Source organism: Halichoeres trimaculatus, unplaced genomic scaffold (assembly GCF_033239565.1).
Source record: "Halichoeres trimaculatus isolate MK-OKI-2021-1 unplaced genomic scaffold, fHalTri1.1 fHalTri1_scaffold_1, whole genome shotgun sequence".
In the NCBI taxonomy this organism is placed as follows: Eukaryota; Metazoa; Chordata; class Actinopteri; order Labriformes; family Labridae; genus Halichoeres; species Halichoeres trimaculatus.
Window position 1 is genome coordinate 34513554 of NW_027437179.1, and position 24808 is coordinate 34538361.

General features: G+C 41.1%; 1 protein-coding gene across 10 annotated transcripts in view; it reads left to right on the forward strand.

Moving 5' to 3' along the window:
* anks1ab (ankyrin repeat and sterile alpha motif domain containing 1Ab) overlaps positions 1-24808 on the forward strand; it is a 52010-nt gene that overhangs the window by 9271 nt on the left and 17931 nt on the right. For 7 of the 10 annotated variants that reach the window (XR_012599154.1, XR_012599159.1, XM_074680359.1 and 4 more), the window contains exons 2-5: positions 7436-7508; positions 17248-17363; positions 22104-22202; positions 24069-24215. Coding sequence is in view for 6 of the 10 variants with exons in the window: in XM_074680359.1 (XP_074536460.1) it covers positions 7436-7508; positions 17248-17363; positions 22104-22202; positions 24069-24215 (435 nt within the window). In the remaining 4 variants the exon portion in view is untranslated. Of the gene's footprint in view, positions 1-7309; positions 7354-7435; positions 7509-15356; positions 17364-22103; positions 22203-24068; positions 24216-24808 lie in introns of those variants that run through there. The other 3 variants (XR_012599158.1, XR_012599160.1, XM_074680410.1) reach the window with 3 other exon arrangements.

The window sequence follows — 24808 nt, forward strand, 5'->3', positions numbered from 1 at the left end:
GTTAGTTTATTTTATCCAGCCATCATTTCCATTTTGTTCAGTAATGCTGAACCGCGATGATTTACGTGTAAACTCTGGCTTACAGGATGACACCACACTCCCCTTCTTTACAGCACATTCTTTAGGATGATTTTAATGTAGTTGACTTGACATGAAAGGAGCAGAAAGAGGGAGAGAAAGGCTTGAAAAACACTGGAGTGGCACGCTGAGGTTGCTCTGGCTGCTAAAACATCCATAAATTCATGAAAAGAAACAGTTTCCTATTGAAACCACAACATTTCAGGATTTTAACTTCTGGTTTTGAGTTTGTGTGTACTTTAATACACAAGTTATATTTAGAGTGCACATAATGAGTCTATTTTGGGGCCTGTAGAAGCACTCCGAGCCTGACAGACTTCTTGCCAATATGGAGATTGCTACACACTAACAAGCAGAGTTTGTATCATGCTGAAGCCACACTGATTCACGTCAGCATCTGTTGTACTTTGATTGCCTGGACAAAAAAATGCAGCATATGTTGCGCTTCTAATCTTTGTCTGCTTCTTTGGGGTCCGTCAAAATCCCAAATCCAGCATTGGCACAGACTGAAGTTGGGACAGACTTTGTTGTCCTTCTGAAGTGCTTGAAAACATCAAGTACTTATTCTTTAGACTGTGCAACAACTCTACTCTAGTGTTACATGAAAGCTCTGTGAATCCTAGATTTAATGATTAGCTCCCTATAGGGCTACAACTAATGATTATTTTAGTAATTGATTATAGGGCTGCAACAATTAGTCGACGATAAAAATTCATTGCCACAAATTTTAATAGTCGACGCGTCGTATTATTGTTTTTATTGTCGTTGTCACATGGTGAAATCAAATACCAGGGGGTAATACTCATTCGTAACTTCAGTTCACAGCATGAGGTGCTGTGTTATTCGATACTTTTATGGGAAAAGATCACTAAGTTCATACATGAGGAATATTGATTAGGAAAAATCTCCACTCCCAGAGAGCACTGTGCGCTGACGGAGGCTCTGCATCTTCGGCTTGGACAGCCTAACAGCTCCGGAGTTTAGCGTCTGATAACGTGATTTAGAGGGTCTCCTTCACTCTCTGTTACAGACAGTTTTTCAGGATCTGAGTCACAAACTAGTGTCAAAACTCCCCTAACTTTTGAAAAGAGAGGACATTTATCTGATGGAGTTCTCACTCTCAAGCTCAGACTACACCGGTAACACTCAGTGGAGGAGGAGGGCGGAGTGCGCATGAGCGAAATAGCGCATATAGAGAAACAAAACTTAATGCATTGTCATGGAGAGCTGGAAGAAAGTCAGGCAGGATCATACAGAGAGCAAAGCAAGCCCCAATAAGCAAATAAACATTAGAAAACAAGCCCAAAGTCACTAATAAGTGGTCTGTCCAACACTGCGTACAACAACTTCATTTCCCTGTTACCTGCTTCATTCATTTTGAGATTTTTTTTTTTTTTTTTTTCGTATAGTACTTTTTTTTTTTTTTATGTCATCACAAACAAACATGACACAGGGCTGACCAATCAGAGGTGAGAACCTAACTCTGGGTAAAAGCAGTGAAAATGCAACACACAGGTTAATTATAAAGGTCTTCACATTTTAAAGGCCAAATTAGGTTGAAACACAAAATAATTGTGATTAATCGACTAATCGAAAAAATAATCAATAGATTAGTTGACTTTAAAAATAATCATTAGTTGCAGCCCTAATTGATTACTCTGATGATTATATTTACGATTAATCGATGAACTGGGAAAAATAAAAAAACATGAATGACATGAATGTATTTTCACTTAAAGAATCAACAGTATGGTCAAAATAATAGAAAATACATCATTATGTCATCATATTAGGAACTTAGTTACTTACTTAGTGGGCCAAAAAGGTGAATAAATAAAAATATGTCCTCAATCTTTTCACCTGCAGATCAAACAGTACATCCCCTCTGCCCCACCACTATCTGTATTAGCTAATGCTAACGTTACTTTTATGAACTCCTCATGGTTTTCAAACAGGGTGATGACTTTAAAAAAGGAGTATATGTGGGATTTCCCAGCTTGTCATTGGTGAGCCCAACATGTTTGCATTTCAAGTACTGGATCATTGCAGTCATACTGCCGTGCCATGCAAGGTCATTTTTGCAACTGTTGCAATTAACATGTTGTGTGCTTTTACTTAGCGTGAAATACTCCCAAACTCTAGACATTTTTGGACAAATGGCTTTCTCCGGCTCTGCCATTTTTCGCGTGTTTACTCATTTTTGTCACCTGCCGGCTCAGCTTCTCCTCAGTCACGCTGATCTGTTTTCATTTGGCGCAGACAGCCCCGCAGCCCAGGTAATCTACACTTCAGTCAAGTAGGTGATGGTAATGCACCTTTAGCTAGTTGTCAACCACTAAATAATCTGACAAAAAGGAAGAAAACAATTAAACTGAAGACAAACTAATGCAATAACGGCGCATGATGGTGCATCCATTGTGAAAAAACATTGTTGACGCTTTTACTTGCCAATTTTTATCAATTTTGTTGATTCGTTGTTGCAGCCCTTGACCACTAATAATTGCCCTAAAGAATGCACCTGAAATCTCCCCACACTTTTCCCTCTGCATATTTCTTGTAATTCTTAAAATTCTTTTTTTTTCTTTATATAACCACCTGTTTCAAGTTTGAAAAGAACAAGTCATTAATCTTGAAGCAATGTGGCCAAGGACATGAAATAATCCTCAAAAAGTTCCATCACCCACTTGACTGTTCGCACCAAAACGTGGGCAAGAGAGGGTGACATGAAATGGAAAATCTTTGCAGTGTGTGCAGGAATTGAAGAGCAGATCAACCTGTATTAATATGTAAATCGCTCCAGGATGCAGTGCTATCACTCAAGCACGGCTGCTTTAATGACAGTCCACTCAGAGCCCCATTTGATTCATAGCTGCACCGTCAGTTACATTTCTGTGTGAATAGATCCTCTGATTATTTCCGTCCTGCGTGGAGGCGTTTGCTTGAAAGCAGTCTTTGTGTCAAATTAATTTCCAATTGAGAGCTGGCTCACAGGTCAGTGTTGGTGGGCACTTCCATTTTTGAAAAAAAGTCCAAAACTTTGTGCTTTGTACCACAAAACATCAAACTCCTGTCCTTTGAAATGGATAATGAAGTTATACCAGCACACATGAGCACTCTATGAAGATTCCTCAGCAGCAGCATTTTGATGACAGGGTTGGATAAGGTGCATTTAACCTGATGCAGAGCTGTCCAGCGTAATGTGTGTATGATATAGAATGTAACTGGGTTAATTCAAAGAGCAATGTGAGGTCTGTAGTGCTGAAGGCCTGTGCCACGCGTCCCACGTGCCTGACTTCCAAATGAATCAAGGCTTTTCCACAGTGTTGATGCCACTAGCGGAGTGCATAGGGCTTTTTCAAACACTAAATATTACATCAAATAAGCCCGGCTGTGTCTCTGGTGTCACTTGTGAAAGCAGAATCAGCTTTTCAGTCTTGCAAAAATCTTCCTCACTGATTGTGAACAGACTACTCCAGTGATTCTAAATTTAGTTCCCAGATGGATTTGCTAGAGTTTGCAAATAGAGATTTTTTGGAGGTGCCCCCTGCCTGCTAATTGCTATGTTTGAAACCCCCAAAACTTGAAGATAAACTCTTTTCTGCAGTAGTCAAAGAAAATGTAATGCCACCAGTGTGCACAGCTGATCCGTCTATAGAAGACTATAGACTATAGACTTATAAATATATTCTTGTGTATGCACACATGTCAAAAATGAGACATTTGGCTCTTTAAAAAAGGTCAGATAAGGTCATTCATTTCACACCTGGTATAAATGACATCATCATGCTCAGTTTTTAAGCTTTTGTATCTCATGGAGTAGTTTGAAAGCATGCTTCTTTTTAACTAAGCTGCAAAGAGTTAGATGAAAACCACTCTTCCCTCTCTACATTCAGATGCAGAGCACTTGAGAGGAAAGAGAGCAAGTACATTTAGGGATACAGCTATCATGGCTCTAAGTCATCACATTAAAGCTGCCTTACAGCTACTGCATTTAGTCAGTAAATAAAAGGGTGTGTAAAAATGACACAGTGACATTCTGTCAGAACGGTGACTGACAGAAAACCAGCCAACCGACCCAGTAGAAATGTCAGTTTCTACTTTTTTCCGTCTTGATTTCACAGATGAGATGCACAAAAATGAATCAATTATTCAGCTTCAGAAGCACTGCTAGTTTGATGAGACATTATTCAACCTTGTGACAAAGACAGTCTGGCTGTTTTTAGTCCATGCTAAGCAAAGGAAATCAGACGCTGACAGTGGATGTACCCGTGGTTGACAGATGTTGGTTTGTCAGCAGACAAAATAATGAGAGAGCATGTTTGGTTTGACAGTGGTATCATGTTGAGAAAATACAACAATTTAACTTTAACAGAGTCAAAACAAATGAACTCAAAAGAACATTTTATTACATAATGACATTAAGGATTTGGGTCAGTGAAATATTGCTGTAATGGACTGCAGGATTTATTCCACCACAACAATCTGATGTGTGAAACATTTCTACGAGGTGTATTCGTTTTTTAAAGTTTGGCCACAGCTCATCTGGAATGACTGGAGAGATGGATTTTTTGACCTATACAGCAGCCACCAGGGGGAGGAGTTTTTGTAGCGACCTCACTTTGAGCCAAGCAAGATGACATCCATATTTTTTATTTTTATTATTTTTTGCCAGCGTGAACATACTTATACACTCAAACTAGTAAGTGTAAGTGCACAAGTGCATTATTTGAGACACAAATCTCTGAAGCAGGGTCCATGCTCACAGGCTCTGACAATCAGCTACCTGATAAGTAGCAAGAAGTGGTACATGAAGACCAAAACAAATGTCAATAGCAACAGCAGAATAAGCTGTTTTGCACTGACAGAGAAGATTTAGGAAATATTTAATGGACGCAACCAACATACTGAGCAAATAAAGGCTTCTTGTATGTGCTTTGTCACAATTTAAAAGTGAAATAAACAGGTCTTTCTACGTTGTAAGATTTATTTCCAAGAATCATTATTATAACCGAGAAATAATCTACCTAACACAAATTTCCTTGATTTTTGTGCCAATTGTATTAAGTATGGATTATACAAGGTAAATATTTGGTTTTAAAAAAAGCAGTCATGTACGATCACTTTATTCCACGCTCTTTCTATTTTGACACACCCAGATATCTTGGCCAGAAACATGTTTAGCAAGGTTTTGGAATTACAGGATAAGTTCGGTTTATACAGCTTTTAAATTTTTTATAGAATGAAGTAGAACAAAATACTCACCCAAAAGGCTTTCCTGATCCAAGCAGTGCTTCGGGAGATATTTAGATCCAAAACCGTGCAGCGGACGTCCGTATAATGGGATCCATCGGGGCATAGACAGCGCCGCTCCTAAAACTGCATTAATCGTCCAAAAACTCTTTTTTTTTCACCAATATTACATCATGGTCCGCTCCGGGTTAGTCCTCTGCTGCAGTCTGTGTCACTCCAGACAGTGCTGTGTGGCTGTACTGACCTCTGAACTGACGAAGACTTTGTTTTCGTTTGCCCCCCAAAGAAAGGAGTCAGCTCTCCAGAGAGTACTGCGCAATCGCAGAGGGGCAAACGTAAACAAAGTCTTTGTTGTCAAAGTCAGTTCAGAGGTCAGTACAGCCACACAGTGCTGTCTGGAGTGACACAGACTGCAGCAGAGGACTAACCCGGAGCGGACCATGATGGAATATTGGTGAAAAACATGAGTTTTTGGACGTTTAATACAGTTTTAGGAGCGGCACTGTCTATGCCCCGATGGATCCCATTATATAGACGTCCGCTGCACGATTTTGGATCTAAATATCTCCCGAAGCACTGCTTGGATCAGGAAAGCCTTCTGGGTGAGTATTTTGTTTTACTCCATTCTATAAACAATGTAAAAGCTGTATAAACTGAACTTATCCTTTAATTCCTCTGTCTGTACTCAACACAAGACTTTGTTAGATATTTTATTTTGATTGGTCAGTATTCTATAGCAATTGTTTGGTAATCCTCTGTGGAAAGAAGATGGGTACATGTGATCTATTTTTTTTACCTTTGAAAAAATAAGAAAACCGAAAAGAAGACGCTCAAACAGGCCAAATCTGTAGGCTGTAGAGAAATAAACAGAGGACTAGTGAATAGGAATGAATGGGAAATGAGAATCCCGTTGTTTATTTTTTCACTATACTATTGATGTTGGCCATTACAGATGAGGAATAGGGAACAACTCTTTATATAAAGTATGCAGTATTTCAGTTAATGTCTGCTATTGCTCACACACAGAGTTGAGCTGTCTGTTTTGAACTTGTCAAAAGAGAAAGGTGCAGTTACCCTGATCTGTCTGATTCACAACGTATAAATACAAAAGGTCTTTCTACTGAATGAATCGAGCTGGAAGAAAACTATCATCTAAGATCTATCTACGCAAGAAGATATTTATAGTGCAGTCACAAAGCATATGATCTCAAATTCTCTCATATTTAGTTGACAGAAACGAGAGTGGTTTTGATTTTCTGACAAAATATGACAAGAGAGCCCAAGAAATTTGATTTTTCTTGCTAACAGACTGTGGTAACAGTTTCTCCTTTGTGTCCTGCTTTAGTTTTAACATTTGGGAGTAACAGTGTCTTGCATCAGTGCTGTGTTTGTGGTAACCTGTGCAATTCTTCAAATATTGAGCAAAATAAACAAAAGCAAACCACCTGGAAATGTATTTGTGCTCTCCTGGAATGTCAGAAACTATTTAGATGAACAGCTGTGGCTCCAAGCCCCTAAACAACTCTTTTCTACACTGCTCTGTAATCTCCTGCATGCAGCATTGTGCTCACCTAACCTTGCAATAAACTGTTGCCTTATTCTCTGAGGCTTAAATAATACAGGTCTGAGAGGGCAATCAAATCCTCACGAAGATGCAGTCAGAAACAGATCTGAATCTCTGGAGGGTCAGGTTGTGCAGTTTAGAGTTGAACACAGGGCTGTCTTTAATAGGCCTCAGTAGTGTGGAGTTTTAAAAGCTTCAGGGTTGTAATTCACCTTATCACCTCGCTGTGTTTTTGCTGAGTTGTTGTGGGTTGCTCATTGAACTGCTCTCCACGTTTGACTGTTCTTGTAATCCATCATTGCAAAACAGGACGCCTCCTTCCCAACACTTCCAGCAGCAGCAGCAGCAGGTCTTTGCTCTGACTTTTCATCCAGCATCAGTGTTGCTGTTTTTTAATTGGTTTTGATGTGTCAAAGAGTCTGATGGATGTTCTACAGTGGCGAGAAGCAACATCAGATTACGTCTGTCCCATACTCAGTTGTTCTTCAGTTGTTTTCATGAATGATTGTTTGACCCGGGGTTTACGTTTGCTCTTTCTAACAGATTGAGAAGATCATGAACTTGATCGGGGCAGGCATCGAAACGTCCAAGAAGAAACAGCCCACACCAAACTCAGGTAAAGCGTCCCAACACTAAGGGCTCCATGCTAATAGGACATTTGATTTAAACTGAATTAGGTGCTGTTTTTTTGTTTGTTTTTGTTTTCAAAGGTTTGTATTTTGTTGATTAAGTAATGCAAACTGAAAAGTTACCCTGGGGTTTGGAGCGAGTCTTTTGCAGTAACCTTTTGTATGCTTTTAAATTCTCTTGGTTTTGTGTTGATAACAGTCCGCAGGGTTTGTATAAAAGATGATAAGGCTTAAGTAGATTTTTTTTTTTGTTTAAAAGTTTTAATAGTTTAATAGTTTTATTTACTGATGCATAAAGCAGGGTATTTCCACACTAGAGAAAAATACACAAAAATCTAAATTTTAAAATGCACCTGGGTGATGCTATACTATGTAATCATAGACTGTATAAAACATGGACATAGTCTCACTAACGTCACCTGTCTGTTTCTGAAACGGAAAGTGAAGCACAGCAGCTATGGCAGCCATATTGGTAGTGGCAAGGACTTCGCCAACAGCCATAGGCCATCTGTTGGTCACGCGACCCTCAGCTGTGCCTCTTATTGGGGGAGCTCACAATCTTAATATCCTCTGAACGGCCGCGTTCGAAGAAAATTCACCCCACATACAGTGGGTGCTGGTAGTAAAATTAGTGACTCAGACAGGAGATGTTTTTTGAACCAGGCTGTAAATAGGTTAATTTCTGCTTTGAAAATGTCTTTTTTTTGTCTTGGTGTGTATGTGACTTCAGGTACTCCGGGAGCCAGCTTTAAGCGAACACTCGAGAAACAGCAGATTTTAGCACTTCCGCGTTGTCTCATATTCTCAGACGGGAGGTTGCTGCTTGGTAATAACAGAGATTTGTAGTATCCCGACAATATCATCTGTCCAGATAGGACCTTATTTCTTTCGGCACTTCTCTGTCTTTAATATCTTTGTTTTTAAGATTTGTTAACACCTTTAGGCCCCATTTACATGAAAACGTTTCATCGAAAATGCTAAAACACAGTGACAAAATTTGCGTTTGCACGGAAATGCTAAGGGACTAAAAATGCTGTAGTAAGCATGCCAGGCCTATAGTTGGCGCTTTATCTGTCTTGTCCAGAAGCCACTTCTGGTAGATCTCCACCAAAGCAGAGTTGGGCTGATCTTCTGGTGCATTGGCAGATGCTAAGTGCAAGTGGGTAACAGATGCACATTTTGTTGAAAGACAATCAGCAGATTTTGCAGATTGGGCAGCACGAGCACAACGGTACGATCATAACAACAGTACTGTTTTTTGCGCTTGCTAGAAGTGGGGTGTGACGTCAGGGTTTCCCGTGAAAATGCTGGCTTGTTGTTTACACAGCAACGGTGGTGTCAGCGTTTCAGAATTTCCACTCTGGAGGCTGTTTTCAAAAGTTTGCATTTCAGGCATTTCCTTGTCATTGCAAGGCTGAAATGCAACAATACTTTTGTGCTTTATTCTATAACTGTTGTCGTGTAAACAGCCCTTCAGTGTCATGTTTTTTTCATATGGCCAGATCTTGTAGTCTCACAACCAAGCCATGTGGGAAAGTGGACAATTTAAAAAGATCAGTCTACAGTGAACCACCATCGTATCATTGAAATCAGGGGTATTTTGAATAGAGATAGACCGATTTGGATTTTTTGGTGATACCGATACTGATTATTAGTAGGCGAGGAGGCCGATAACTGATATTAGGAGCAGATAATCATTTGTAGTCAAAGTGAAAATACTGGCGTAAAAAAATTTCATCAATACAAACTCCAACACTTTACTACAATCAAATGCCTTCAAGCATATGTTGATCAAACAGCTTGCACGCTTAGCAGCATGTTTTATAAAGTTCAATGAAAACGTAAAATAACAAATAGCTAGTCTTCTACAGTAAATAAAGATTTCCAAATTTCTATGTAACTGAAATAAATTGGACGGACTTGAGTTGGTGCTGCCTTTTACAGGCATATAATGCAGTTTAATAAATTTTCTGTTTGGTTTTACATGATTTTAAATGACCATGTAGGGCTTCCATAGAGTAGACAGGGAGAAATTCTGTGCACAGAAGCATCAGAGCCAAAAAAACACAGTTGAATGGGTTTCATATCGGCTGTCAGATAAAAAAAAAGGCAGATGCCGATATTCCCCAAAATGCCAAATATCGGCCCGGATAATCAGCCCAAGATGTTGAATGGCAAGATTAGTTTTTCTACCCAGATCATTGAATGCTGCAAGTTTGAAGAGTATTCTTATGCAGAGAGAGGTCATTAGGAACACAGACTGGGTCAAAATCATGTATTAAAATCATGAGGTCACCTAGCCAAAGTTTCCTTCACTTTTTTGGTGTGGTTCCTGCTGAAATTTCTGTATCAGATATCAGATATCAAAAGCCGAAGGCTGTTCCTCTTCGTCATCTGTGAGGTAAACCATACCAGATTTACACACACTTGTCAAACTGTGAAGTGCCGCCCTGCTGATGGTCAGTTATGAAACCCCAGCACATCACTGCTGCCAGGCTGTCGACAGCACTGTCAGCTGAAGAGTCAAACACAATGGCTAGGAAGTTGTACCACCTGGGTCAAAAGTGGTTTGACAGACATCTTGGACGTCACTACTCAAAGAGAGTGTCAAAGCAGCAAACACTCTTGAATCTAGCTGTTCTGTATCATGTTCTCCAGCATTGCTCTGTCCATATTATCCATCTTTTTCTGTTTTAATTCTCTGTGATTTGCGGTCATTTTCAGACTCACTTTATGAAGTCTGCAACCTCTAGCCTATAAATGGGGTTGTGATACTATTATTTCACAGACAATATAACACACTGGAAATCTACTGACAAATTTTTGACTATAGACTTGTGCATCTGAGTTTTGGAGGTCAGTCTTATCTAAATGTTATATAACACCAGAAGCAGCAGCAACAGAACGTAGTGCACCCTCTAACTGATTGCTTTTGTGTTCAGCTCTTCCAAGCGCCGCTGTTTAGTATTCAAATAAATCCTCAGAAAAGATGGAGAGCAGTTTTGTTATAAATCACAGAGATCCAAGCTGACGTTTGTTTGGCACATTACTGTTGTTATTTTCACTCGCGACGTTTCCGCTTTATGGAAAATCTAATTTTAAATGCAACTCACTGACTGTCATATTTTTTCCTGGAGTAACTATGTATCTCAATAGGGCTTGAATTGATTGTACGCTTCATCAGGTGTCCTTCAGGCAGTGCAGAGGGAGAAGCCAGCTGGCAGTAGCTCAGTTTGTTTAGATAACACTCCAAGCTGCTACAGAGTAAACCCACCTCCATTAGATACTCTGCCATAAGGTGGTTTCATCACACTGTATTGTGTAACACCTTGTCCACCACTGCCTCTTTTAAGTCCCATCAGATTTGTCGAGATAATATTTTAATTAATAATATGCAAAACCTTCATGGATTAAAAATCTGCTGACCATAGCAAGGAGTAAAACCACTTAAGCTTAAGACAGAAGAAGGACGATAAAAGTGTGGTCCTGATACTAGAATATTTCATAGAAGACATCAAGGTGAGGAAAGTTTAAACTTTAATTGCTGCTCTAGCATTTAATGCTACATCTTCACTTACATTTATGTTGATGCTGTTAAAATTTAACAGCTATGCTAGAATAAAGGTTAACTATAGAAGAACAAATGTAATTGACTTAAATAACTGATAGGTATATTTAAAGGTGCTGACAGAGAGTTTGAAAGGAATTTTGAAAAAGTCTCCCTTCTAGATATATGCCTGATTGGGTCGAGCAGGACCGGATTGATTTACGGCGCGTCTGATTCTCTACAACAATACCATGCTGGCTGATGAAGTTTAGTGGTGTGAAGAGATGAAACACAGACATCCGTGTTTTTCTCTGCTGAAAACTATTTCTGTGATTAGTTTTGTAGTGATGGTGGACACTGGAGCCTAACTGTCAGACAGTAAAAGGACCATAGACTGTAAAAAAAAAGGACGTCATCTTGCTCGGCTCAAAGTGAGGTCACCACCAAAACTGTTCCCCCTGGTGGCTGGCTGCAGTATAGGTCTAAAAACACTGTCTCCCCAGTCATTCCAGATGGGCTGTGGTCAAACTTAAAAAAATTATTACAGCTCGTAGAAATGTTCCGATTGTTGTGGTGATTTGAAGATATTATTTGGCTGTCTTGTATTCAAGTCCTCTTTTTTCTGAAGAGGAGGTTAGGAGGAGGTTAAAAACAGGGTTTTACGTTTCTTGTGTATTTTTTCCAGGGATAGTAAAATATGTCGAAAGGAGAGCCAAGAAGAGATTAGACTCCCGAAAGAAAAGAAAAAAATTCTCCCAGAATCTCTCACAGTCTTTATTGCGCAGACTCTGGCTGCACAATTGCTATCAATGGCTGCGCCTGTGTTGGGGGTATTTTGGCTCCAAAACCATAAAATGGTACCCTATAAACACTCTATGGACAGGACAGAAGAGCAGAAAAAAGTTGAACTGGAGAGGGACAGAGCCTGAGCAAAAGGCTAACACAGGGGCTAATCTGTTGGTGCTAATGTTCATTCCAACCTACATGTAGCAGTAATTGTGCAGTGGTCTGTTCAAACTTGAGAGTCTATCAATAAAATTAAGAGTGAGGTTACGTTAGCTCTGCTTGGTAGATAACTGGCAAGACATAACCAACCAGGATTTACTAATGTTACACATTACGGACATGTAGAGCACCAGGCTGCCAGCTGTGCTACATCTAGACAGCTACTAAATTACTTACTAACTGAGTGTTTACTTGTTGTAACGTTAGCCTACAGGTAGGTCAGAGCATCCGGCTGCCGATAGTGCTACATATAGCCAGCTACTACAATGTTTGCTTGATGTCATGATTCAAACTATAGCACTATGTAACTGTACTGATAAATACCTTGCTGCGGCGCATTGTATCCAGTAAAAAGTTTTCTTTGACAAAGAAAGTTTGTTTCAGTCCAATCTCCATTTAATTCCAAAACAAAAACACGCCTTGCTAAAAGTAATTTACGACAGTGTGGATGAGACTACGGCCCAGAGGGTGGTTGTACAATTAAAACAAATCCTCCTCATAGCATCTGTAGTGTTTTGGACATTTAATAATAATTTTTAATTTCCGGCCTCAAGAGGGAAGATGCTGATGAAGGGTGTACGTGTGGTTTATGTCTTTAAGCCTGTAAATAGTTAATTGTTGTCTCCTGTATTGATAAATGAAATACAAAACTATTACTTAGACCTTATCGGAAACAAAATAGAGGTCAAAGCTTGTTGCATGATAAAAGAAGGAGTAAATGATTTAAGCAACTGTTAAAATATTAAAATGCATTTTAATAGAAAGGATATTTTTAAAGCATTCACATTATTAGTTTAATTTATCAGATGATCTTGCAGAAAATAAGAAGGAAATTAGCAAAGCAGTCCTGAAGCAAAGCAGGTTTTCATTGCAGTGTTAATTTATGATTTTAATTGTTTCTTGTCTTTCCGCACACCCAGCAATCTTACATTAATTGCTATCCCAACAGTACATACCCGAGGTTATTCCGTGTTACATAAGTGGAAATATGTTCTGTGTTTGTGTTTTTTTCTTCCTCTACACATACATGTATAGGTGTGTGCTATTAATAGATACCCAAAGTGTCCCAGATTCAGCTGAGTCATACAGATGCTGCTCCGATTTTAATATGAGATTGTGCACAAGGAGATCCTGAGGTTGAAAGGATGGTTTCGTTGCTGTTTTGCGTACGTGCCGCTTGGTAAAGAGGTCACATTTCGTAAACCATGATCCATTATGAAAAGGAACAAACAGGTACCCTTCAGCCGGGGTGAAAGACAGAGAGGATCGAGGACAGTTGCATAAAGATCAAACCTAAAGTGTTTCTTCTTTGTTTTTATCTCTTTATAGTAACAGACCTGGGAAAACCTTATCCTTTATACCTGCTTTTGTGTACTTTTATGCCACACACCTTTTCTTTGTTTATTGTCCCTCTCATATCAGAAGCCAAGGACAGCTATTCATCTTCAGATATCTCTACAACAGATTTTCTGTCGCTACAAAAGCCAGCCCTGCAATTCAGTGCCACCTTCTACGCTCAAGGATGAGGTTGTTTGTGTATTGTGCCCGTCACCAGTGTCTCGATTGTGTGCTAAGAGAGCACTGAGTAAATGAGCTTAAACAGACACAGGGAGCTGAGAGGGAGAGAGAAAGCTCAGCTAACAGCACACAGGAGGCATCAGCTTGGTCTGTATACAGGCACACTCTGACGTTCAAAGGAAAAGCGTCCGCCCTCAGTTTCCCTGAATTAATTCAGCTTTGCGGCTCATTTTCAGCGCTTGGGTGTGTTGACAAGGAGCTAGTGCTTTTCCCCTGCCTTGATAAAGAGGCACGGCTTTATCTAGGCACAACCTCTTCCTCTTTGGCTGTGAAAAAGGTCTCTCCAGGCGCTCCTCTGAGCCAAGTCTAGACCGAGCAGTCCTCAAAGAGCACAGAAGCCCACTCGGATAGCTTTGACAGCTTGGTCTGTTTAAGAAGGGATAAGACAGTGACCCAGATCCCCCCCAAGGAGAAGCACTGGATACTCTGTCAGTCAGTAATTAGGTCCTACTACTGTGGGAGGTGTTACTCTCCCAAATGAGGGAGTAATTGGACGCGGAGGCAAGTATTTGTAACTCTGTTTGTCTGCAGATTGTGGTGTGTAAGAGCTGACGTTTGTATGAGGCTCAGGAGGAGAGAGTAAAGCAGTAGGAGGGGAAGTGGGATCAGGTAGTGAATCATAATTAGTCCACTTCAATCCTTCTTACGTACCATTACTATCTTATCTCACCCATATGTTTCCTCACCCCTCCTTCAGCAGTCTCGCTGACTCCCTCCTTCCATCTTTCCTCTCCTCAGTCAGAGCACATCTGACAGCAGCTTCTCCTCCTGATAACAAGTGATGAGCAGAGCTCCTCATGAACAGGTCAGGGAGACCGGACTTGGCCTTTTACCTGCTCGTTAACGCCGGAGCAGCAGGGGAACAGGCGGCCAATTACCGAGGAGGTTCAATCAATAGCCCGTCACTTTGCCTCCCTCTGTTGGCATCCCGTCTCCTTGCCCTAACTGCGTTACTGACTGCCCATCTGGGAATGTGTGAGGTTATTGCGAGCAGCCCGAAAGCCTGCATAATTATACTCTGCTTGCAGTTGTACCCAGATAACACCAGAGATGGACGCAGAGAGCAGCCCCGCATAGGTGGGTGGGTGCTAAAGTCTACCACTCCTCGTGTAGACTGTGGAAATTGTAGCAGAGTTAGATAGTGCCGTGTTTGTCTAAATTTTGTATCATCTTGCTTGTTTATCCACTAAGTAGCCTCTGCTGCGCTCTAAAAACGGTTGATTTGACAGGAGCATCTGGAAGAACATAATGGAATTTCCTCTTTTCTGTCATTCTTAAAAGGAAAAGAGACAAGACTTGAAGCCTGATAGTGCGTCTCTCCCCTTATGCTGTTTTTAGCACCTGTTCAAGTGATGAGAGACTTTTGCTGACTAGTATCGATGCTGCCCTCTGGTCCTCTCATCAAAGTAAGATGTAAATGAATTAAAGCTACCTTTTTTGCAAGAGGAGGAAAAGAAAGTGTTGTTTCCTCCTTCAGCCATCCTTTTACATTCAACCTTTCCAGAAAGGACTGTGATTTTAGCCTCTCAGAGCTTGTTCCTCGCCTCTGATGGTGGTGTCCTTTCTGCACTGGCAAGATCAGAGTGCCTCTGTGCAATTCTAATCAGTGCAGTGGAGGGAGAGACGGGGTGAGGTGGGGTAAGGTTAGCGAGAGACAAAGACGGAGAAGACCGAGTGTGTGTGCGCCTGTGGATGAGAAGAGGAGGGGGTTGGAAAGGGAGAAGAGAAAGAGTGTGTGCATCTGTCTGTGTGTTTGAGAACCAGAGGCAAGGAGCGAGACAGTGAGGGAGAGAAAGGGAGGCAGAGAGGGAGGAGAATTGATATAGTGGGAGAGTGAGGGGAGAAGGAGAGAAAGTGGTTACGTGGAGCAGCACCCCACTTCATCAGGCAGCATACGGCAGCCCTGCAGTGCGATCACACACTATGGGAATGGGGTTATGAGACCGAGAGCGAGAGAAAGAAAGCAGAGAGAGACGAGAGCGAGGAGGGGGGGGGGAGTCAAAAAGAAGAGCTTGAGGGATTTGCTTGGATGAGAAGGGGGGATGATCACTGAGTCCGTTGCCTGTCGTGGATGTAGGAAGGACGTGGCAGCAGCAGTGGCTGAGTTTGAGGCAGATCTGTGGTCTCCTGTGTAGAAGTCGCCGGCGTCAGGACGTTATGCCCTGCGAGCAGTGAGGGGTAGCGTGTGAGAGCCAGGAGCAGCTGCTGTGACTGCATCTGCGCTGCCTGCATGTCTCAGACAGGCAGGGGATGCAGCAAACCTCTGCCCTGAGCACACAGGCTGCTAGCTGTACCCAGCAAGGAGAAGAACCAGGTGGGCTGGGGTTGGATCGGGGGGGGCGTCTGCCTCAGGAAGGAGCTAGCTTAACCTGCACTGTGGTCCTGCAGTGATCCTTGCTGTCAGAGTCAAGAGGCTCACCTGCCGTCTGTTGGATCTGAACCTGGATTTACTGCTTTGAGAGATGAGAGGCATGTTCTCTTCAGCAGCCTGGAGAAGAGTGTGAATGCTGGGCAGCACAGGGAGCACTGGCATCACCAAGGACAACAAGCTTTTTCTCACTGGTAGACAGCTTACCTGGAGCTTTATTGAGGAACCTATTCTTGGATTTTATTTTGAATTGAGGAGTTTGGAATCACTGTGGAAATCCTAAGCCAACGTTTCTTCCTTTCTTTTCATGTAGGATTTTACAATATGTCTACCTGACCGTACTCCTTGTGGCTCTGGAGTAAGGAAGAGAAAATATTTAATCAAATGTGTATTCCTTGATCAAAAAAAAAATAACACAAGTACCTCAACAGTACTTTAGAATGCTGCTACCTTCATAGTATGAGCCGTGTCCTAGCTCTCAAAGAGGTTGACCAATGAAGCCATGGGACTCAGCCAGAGCTTTACAAGTATGTGGTGAAAACATTGACAGATTATTTTGGGGGAACTGAAAATTTCTGTGTCACCCTGGTGGTGTTCTTTCTGATTTTTTGAAAAAATGGCGGGGATAATTTTAGCAGAGTAAATTGTGTGATGTGTGAAAATGTCTGTTATAGTGGTAGTTATCTCAATTTTTCCTCAGCCTGTCAAATATTTACTCTCTTGACTTGCAGTGTTCAGTATTTGTTATGTTATTGGACTAGCTAGACTTGTTTTAACACTTGCTCATCTGCTCACTAAAGGAATGTTTAGTGAACCCTGTTTGTTGGAAGATGCCGTAGTGGCTCAATCCAACATAACTAACGTTCCCAAGCTTCAGATGGGCTTCCTTCCCTGCACTACCTCCACCCTCGCCTGACATTTCCAGTCAGTCACACTAACACCAGTGGGTGTATATTAGCCTAGTCAGTCCCCTGCAGGGCTTGAGCTGGGCCTGCAGCACTTCCTACCCTCCTCCTGTGTTTGAGTTAGCCGGGCCCCCGCCTTTACCTTGGGAGCCCCTCACCCCCGGCCTGGACCCTGTCTCCCCCCCACCCTGCCTGGTGCTGCTGCACTCGGCTCTGCCTCTGCTGGCCGAGGATGATGTGGCAATGCCATGTGTCGTCCTCTGAGTGCCGCTGCTACCGGCTGAACGGCTTCTCCCTGCTGAAGCGCTTCCCTCTCTCGGCAGATGGGGCCTGTGGTAAAGCCCTGGACCAGTCGGTGGGAGAGTGGCTGGAGCACGTGGGGCTGCCGCAGTACGAGAGCAAGTTCCTGCTCAATGGCTTCGACGACCTACGATTCATGGTGAGTCACCTGCAGCACGTCAGCTCAGGGGTCACTTCCACTTTACATCACCCTGTCTCTGCCTGTGTCAACCCCGTTGCATTTGTCTTTTTCTGTCACTGCTCTCTTCTCTCACCCTCTTGCTCGTCTCTCAGCGGTCCCACTCACCCCCCTCCTTCTCTTCTTTTCTCTTTCCCACTTGTCCCTGCACTCTCTTCCTCTCCTCTTCATAACTCCTCTTCACCTCTGTGCTGTGCATGGCCCTGTTGTAGATTTACGGCCACACGCTGAACCCCTGTGAAAAACACGGGCTGCCACCTCTGACAAGACAAACGGCAACTAAAACCTATTAACTTTTTCCCAGCATTCCCAATCACACTGTACGATCGAAAAGCCAATCCTTTGATTTACTGTCACTTGACTTGACCTCTCTTAACCCAAATAAACCTGAACCAACACTCCCCAATCCAAGCACGCTGTAGTTTGTTTTAAACTCACTTTGCATGGTTGCTTGCCAAATCTCACTAAATCCTCTCCCAATTCAGCTCCGATTATAGTGTTTATGAGACTTGTCTTGTAAAAACTGCACAATGTATAATCACACTGCAGCAGCCTGCGCTGGAGCAGTATTTATACACTGTATACCCCCGATGTTAAGATTCTGATGAAACATTAATTTTCAGAGTGTGTCATTGCAGTAGTAAGTAAATTATGAAAAGCCACATGATCCGTCCGCTGTGATGGATTAAAAGACATGATCAGACAGATTAGTGTTTCTGAAAGCCATTGACACATTCTGCCCGATGCTTTGCATTTTTTAAACGCCTCCGTCAGATTACATATTGATAAATTCATTTAACTGCGGCTCAAAGGACGTCCACAGCCTGACTAAAAGCGTTATCGTGTTTCCAGTAAAACCGTGTGTGTAAGAGAACTGGATGTTGCATTCAGCAATGATTGCAGAAAACACCATCACGTTTTTAATCCCCAGGTCATGTTACTTTGGAAAACAAGCCAGTACACCGTAAATAACTAGGCCCAAAGGGCACACGCGGACATTTCTCAGACCATGGAGCAGCATTAGCACTATAGGCTATATGTTACATCAGTTTTTCACAGTTGAGCTCAGTTAAGTGAGACCAGTAAGCTCAGAGGGAAAGTGTTTGACTGGAGGACTGCTGCTCACTTATGTGTTTTTCTTTCTGGTGAGGCGTGAGTTTACGCAGAATAGTCCGATCTGAGAGCATGTGATTGCTGTTGCTACGATGAAAGCTTCAGGGTCAGAATTGTTTTTGCTCATGAGTGGACAATAAGCCCCAGCAGAAGTGTCTGGCCTCATAATACCCAGCCATAGTGCAAGGAATACAAAATCAAAGCTTAACGGTGCATAAATGTACAGTCAGTTAAATGTCATTTACAAACTAGTTGTTTCATAACTGGGAACAATAGGAATCAGGGTTGCAACACATGAGAGAATTAAGCATTTAGAGCATATTGTTGTTTTGCTTTGGACTTTTTCGGTATTCAGGCAGGCAACAAAAGAGAGAGGTTATTATTAAAAGTTAGTTATCTGCTCCAAACAGCTTGAATTACTTGGCGTTCAATAAGGCTTTTGAAATTCTTCTTCTCCTCTAATAGCAATGACCTCCACTTTAGCAACACAAGCATCTCTGATTGATTTGGATTCAGCAATGCCCAACATAAATGCACATCTAATCATTCTGCCTCACACTGAAATACAACAGGCAGAAGTAAAGACCGTCTTTTTACTGAAACTCTGCCCTGGATCAAGATTTAGGAATGAAGAGCCTATCAGTGTTGGAATTAGCACATTTTGCACGATTCACATGGAAGATATAACAGAAACGGATATTGCACAAAGGGGTCTGGGCTTTTACCTAACTAATAACCTTTGCCACAAGAGCACCCAGGAACCATACGATCCCAAGAAAAAGTAGTTCAGGGTTATAGATGTATTGTTGTTCTTTAATAACCAAGTATTTATGGAACTATGTTCTCAAAAGGCTTAGTTGCTAACTTTTAATGTAACTCAAATTTACTGCCGCGTGTCATTGCGGATGTTTGATTTGCAAACAAAGCAACTTTTTGGGGGTCTCATTGGTCAATGATCAGGGCTGGGACGATATACTAAATTCACGATACGATTTGAATTGCAATTCTTTGATATTTACAGATTTTTGGATTTTAAGTTTGCTTTTTTAACACCAGACCATGTGAAAAAGTTAAATGATGACAATAATGTCTACAGACTATGTAAGGAGCCATTTTTCCCATAAAATGCACATCACATGAGACAGAGAAACATTTCACCCTCTTCTGGACAAAAGCAGCAACTTTTTTTCCAATACACTTTATGAACAAAAACTGCGGTGAAGAATTTGAAAAAAAAAAAAATGGGTTTTTTTTTTTGACAAAGAATCCCAAATTTGACATTGTCAAACAAAAAATCCTGATGTATCGATTTTTCGATTTCGTCTCCCACCACTTGTTATCATGTTAAGATTTAAAAATCGATACCAATGCATCATCATTCCTGCCTAGTAGATTACTTTACTGACTCCCTCCTCAATTCTTGTAAATTTTCCATAGTCGGCATGCTTTAATTAATTAATTTATTTTTTTACAAAGGCAAGGGCATTGCAGCCTCACTGCTCTTCTAAGACCAAGAAGCACTTGTTGATTGGGGGGTTTAAAGTGTGATCTAGTTGACTAGTGGCCCATTACATCAGCGACACCAAAACATTGTTTTCATAAAGGCACTACTGATAGTAAATGCTTGTAATCACACAGCCGAGCAGATGCTAAATGTTGCAATGTCAGTGTGATTATGCGTAAAAGTCAGCTCCACTTTTGACCACTTGTTACCTAAATGTCTTACGTCTATACTCTTTGGTTATTGTTGACGTTGCATACCACTCAGGATGAGTGATGACATTATATAAGAGGCATCGATGGAACTGTGAAGGATGAATGCAAATGATGTCAATGGCTCAAAATAGTTGAAACTGTCTCTCATCTGTAACTGGTTCTGGACTCCCATCCCTGTGGGTACCAGTATTATATGATGTCCAAGACTTCCAGATATAATGTGAAGGAGACTATGGATCATTAATCATTCTGATGTTCAGTAATGTGCCTCCAGGACTTGATGCATCAGGGAAATAAATCATTAGCTTCACAAGGCAAATTACCCATGGATATTTACAAGGACGTGGAAGTTGCAAACAAGGGAAAGGTCAGACGTTGTGAATGTTTTATATTGTGCCCTTTTGGATTGTGCTCCACTTGATCATGTGATCAGTCTAGCTGGACTTGAACAACATCAGATTACTCTGATGTGTCCACACTACAGTTGCAGTGAGCCAGAACATCTTTCAAGTTCCCAAACATGCTTTACGTTGCATCTTTTCTGCTTTTATGTTGCATCAGATCCTGCAGCCCCCTCCTACTGTTAAGTTGTAGAATTGTTACACACAGCATCTTCTTTGCCAGATTATTTTAATGCCTGCTGATGCTTGAAAAACAAACTAAATTAGATCTTTTTTCAAGATTCTGCAGAGAGGCAGAGCAATTCTATCTCATTGTTGCATTCACCAGCTTTAAAGAGACTGACTTCTACCATGGCTGCATCTGGCAGTCGTATCATGTTAAATCAAACCACCACAGCTCGTAAGCTATGTAAGAACAGAACCATACATTCCCATCACATGTTTCAAATGCAGCATGAAATAATAAGTTAGCCAAATCTCCTGAGGCATCATCAAACTTCAAACCCTGTTAATAAAAGTGGAGTCTATTTTGGTCCTCCCTTACATCAGACCCTGCCTCATTTTGACCTTTATTCTAGCGATCAGTGAGTAATCTTCAGACTGCACCCTGATATAGGCCTGAGAACACTGCTGCATTGTGCTCTGAAACCAATCCAGTAAGAGCAGATTAAGTAAAGACTACACAACATTTTAACATTCTTGGCCGGGAAGAATCAATCTGCAGCAGCCCACTGGGAAAAACGCTTAGCTCCACATTTTCAGGGTTCTCCTTGTATCTTTATTCCTGCTTACAAACCCGAATAAGATGACAAAGCACCTAGAGCTGCAAATATGTATGGCTACATGAAACAGACAAGAATCTGCTTGTCAGTGAAAATTTTGGAGGTGAAATGAGGTTGTTGTTCATTGTACTAAATTGAGGGATTGGTTGGTTTCTTCTCTGAGTGTTTAGTTTGCCTCAGTGAAATGCAGCAGCGCAGAGATCCTGTAGAGATGCTGCTGCAGTTATGAAGGCTTTGTTCCCTCTGAGTCGCACCAGATCAGATTGATTACTCTTGGCATGCACAATTCATTTGACTTCATTGTCCTCCCACTCTGCTTGTGTGCATATTCTGTGTGTGCTCATGTGTGTAAGTTGTACAAACGAATTGTTGCTGTGTAGAACATGCCATGATACCTCCATTGACCCATGTCCTCATTAACCTATTCTGTGTTTTCATGTGTAGACTCTGTGGGGTTGGATTAGTGTGTCTTTGAGTGCAGACATTTAATTCACCAAAGAGAATTCAGTGACACTGAATTTTTCCTACTGTTGTATGTCCATATTGTGTATTGTCTGTGTCTGTTCTCATGTGTGTGTGACTACTTGTTTGCCTGCACGTGTATGAGTGCGGCTATGTTTGTGTTTGTGTGTGTGCCTGTGCGTGAATGGGTTTACTTGTGTGTATCTCTTGCGTTTGTGTTCATGCAGGGAAGTAACGTGATGGAGGACCAGGATCTCAGAGACATGGGGATCACTGACCCAGGACACAGAAAGAAAATCCTTCATGCGGCACGCAGCTTGCCCAAGGTACTTAACATCATAACTTAACCTCAGCGTTGAGGAGGGGCGGTGACTGACAGCGTCTCAGGAGGAGGTCAGGGTACCAGGATGGTTATCAAAACATTGACAAAGAAAACAAACAGTGAGGTGTGAAGACTTGAGTCAATGAGGATTAAAACAAATGCTGGAGTTTTCACTTGAATAGCAATGTTCTTATTGAATAAAGGAGTCAATGACAACCTTACCACCCTAACTTGAACATAGAGCCAAAAATATTGAAGTGATTTGAAATTACCAACAGTTGCTTAAAATTGAGAGATGATCCAACACACTCTCGTAAAAAACGTGCCTCTATTGGACTGACTATCGTAATAAAATTGTTGCAACATAGACACTTGGCTTGGGGGTTTCAATCTGAAACATAATGAAGGCCTAAGTGTCATAAATTAAGCTAAGGATTTGTATCTCAGTTGTTTTCTTGATAACTTTCCAAAGTTTCTAAAGCAAAAATCAGCATAGAAAAAGCCTTGCTAAATCTCAGTGTTGACAGTGGCAGGGGATGCTAGTGACTATCCTATCAGTTTGTTTGCCAGATTGACAGAAGTGAGTTGTATCACAGTGCTTGCTAGCTATCCTATGTGGTACCTTGAAATTCATGCTAATTTAAACGCAAAATCCAGTTCGGCATATTTGGGAATGACCCGCAAAAGCAGCGTGGTGGAAAAAGGCCAGAATACATAACATATATCCCTTTTACTTCCTTTTATTAGAGACTAAATTGTTTGTTGCCCACAAATGTACATGGTATCATGGCCGTAGCCAGGTATGAGGTCAGCGAGGTCTGGACCTCACCTATTTATTTCAGAGATTTTTCTGTCTGCCAAATATGCCCAACTGAATAAAACATAAACTCATAAAAAACTTGAAACCTCTCTGTGGTACTTGCTTGTAAATTGTAAATAGTGGTAAACATTCATAGGCTTTGTGTTCTGTTCGTGCCTGTGTGCGTTTTGCGGTGAGCAGCTGTTTGATCAGCTGATCTATGTATCCGCAAATGCGCCCTGTGACGCGCTTGGCAGAGGGCCAAACCCCATTCAAAAACTAGAGTGTTTTGATTATTAGCACTTTGTAGACCAAGTCCGCATGATGCGTGCTTTGTTTTCAGCTCATATTAATCTTAATATACCCATTCCACAGAAAACAAGTTACAGAGAGCAGGGCAAACATCTCCAAGAGATTTAAACAGATTGATTTGTTTTTTTGAAAAAAGATACATTTTTGTTTGGAAAATGCTGATGCTTTCACATTATTAAAAGATATGTAAACAATAAACATATTGTGTGACTTGTAGCCTAAAAAATAACCCAAACAAATAAAAATGTAAAAAAAAACATCAACATTTTTTTCGCACCATGGACCTCACCTATTCTAAAATCCTGGCTACAGCCTGCATGGTATGGAGACTATGCTACTCCTGTGCTAGCGTGCTTTCCAAATGGGGTTGGAGTCTTTCACAGCAGGCCAGCATATTTAACTACCAACATATCTGCAGCGACAGTGATGTTTGAAATAAGCTATATTTAGCACACTTACTGTCTTAGGTTGACTGTTAAAATGTTGCCACATATAACTGAATTAAAAGCAGTTTATTGTTTTTGTCAGGTAGTTTTATGCATGTAAAAGAGGCAGGAGAAATAGATCTTCTATTTCTCAACATAAAAAGAACAATGTGCCTTAATATGTAGATTTTTTGTTTCGAGTTGATTTAATACAAGAGGTCAGGAGAGGTAGATTCAGGACAAAACTTTGAGTAAATAATGAAATGTTTTTGAGTCTGTGGTACAGAAAGTTTCAGCAGCTGCTCCCTAACATTTGTCTCTCGCTTCATTGTAGGTAAAAGCACTGGGCTGTGATGGCAGCACATCTCTTGCCTCCTGGCTGGATGGCCTCGGCCTGCATGAATATCTGCCCAACTTTCTCTCAAGTGGCTACCGCACACTGGAGTGTGTGAAAAACCTGTGGGAGCTAGAGATTGTCAATGTAAGGAGCTTTTTCTTACAGTTTATCCAGCTCACTTTGGGATTTTGACCTTTCTTGGATGTTGGGATGAGATGAAAATTGTTGTGCCTCTTCGCAGTTACATTGATGTTCATCGACTCTCGTATTGACACATTCAGATCCAGGTGTCTTCATCTGATTCATAGATCCCGTTTGAGATTAAGAAGCACTTTAAATTAGTCTTGAAATAACAGAGAAAACCTCAGTGATGATACCATTTGCATAAAATTATAACAAAAACATCACTGAGTAATTAGTAGACACTTAGCAGATAAAATCTTAACTGAGGAGCAATATGGTGACTGATGACAGGGAAATTATGACTTGCATTAATCTTCATGAAAGTAGTGAAACATTTTATGACATTTTTCTAATTATAAAGCAATATTGGATTAATATACCTGTGAGAGTGACAGAGGAATGGGTGCAGACTTTTAGTTGAGAATTTGTGAGTTTGTGTGTTACTTAAGCTTTAGCATGATAAAAACAGGAACAGGAAAGAAAACAAACCCCCTTTTCTTCTGCTATAAAAAATCTACTCCTGTTCAATCTCAAATATTTCAGTTGTTGTAAAA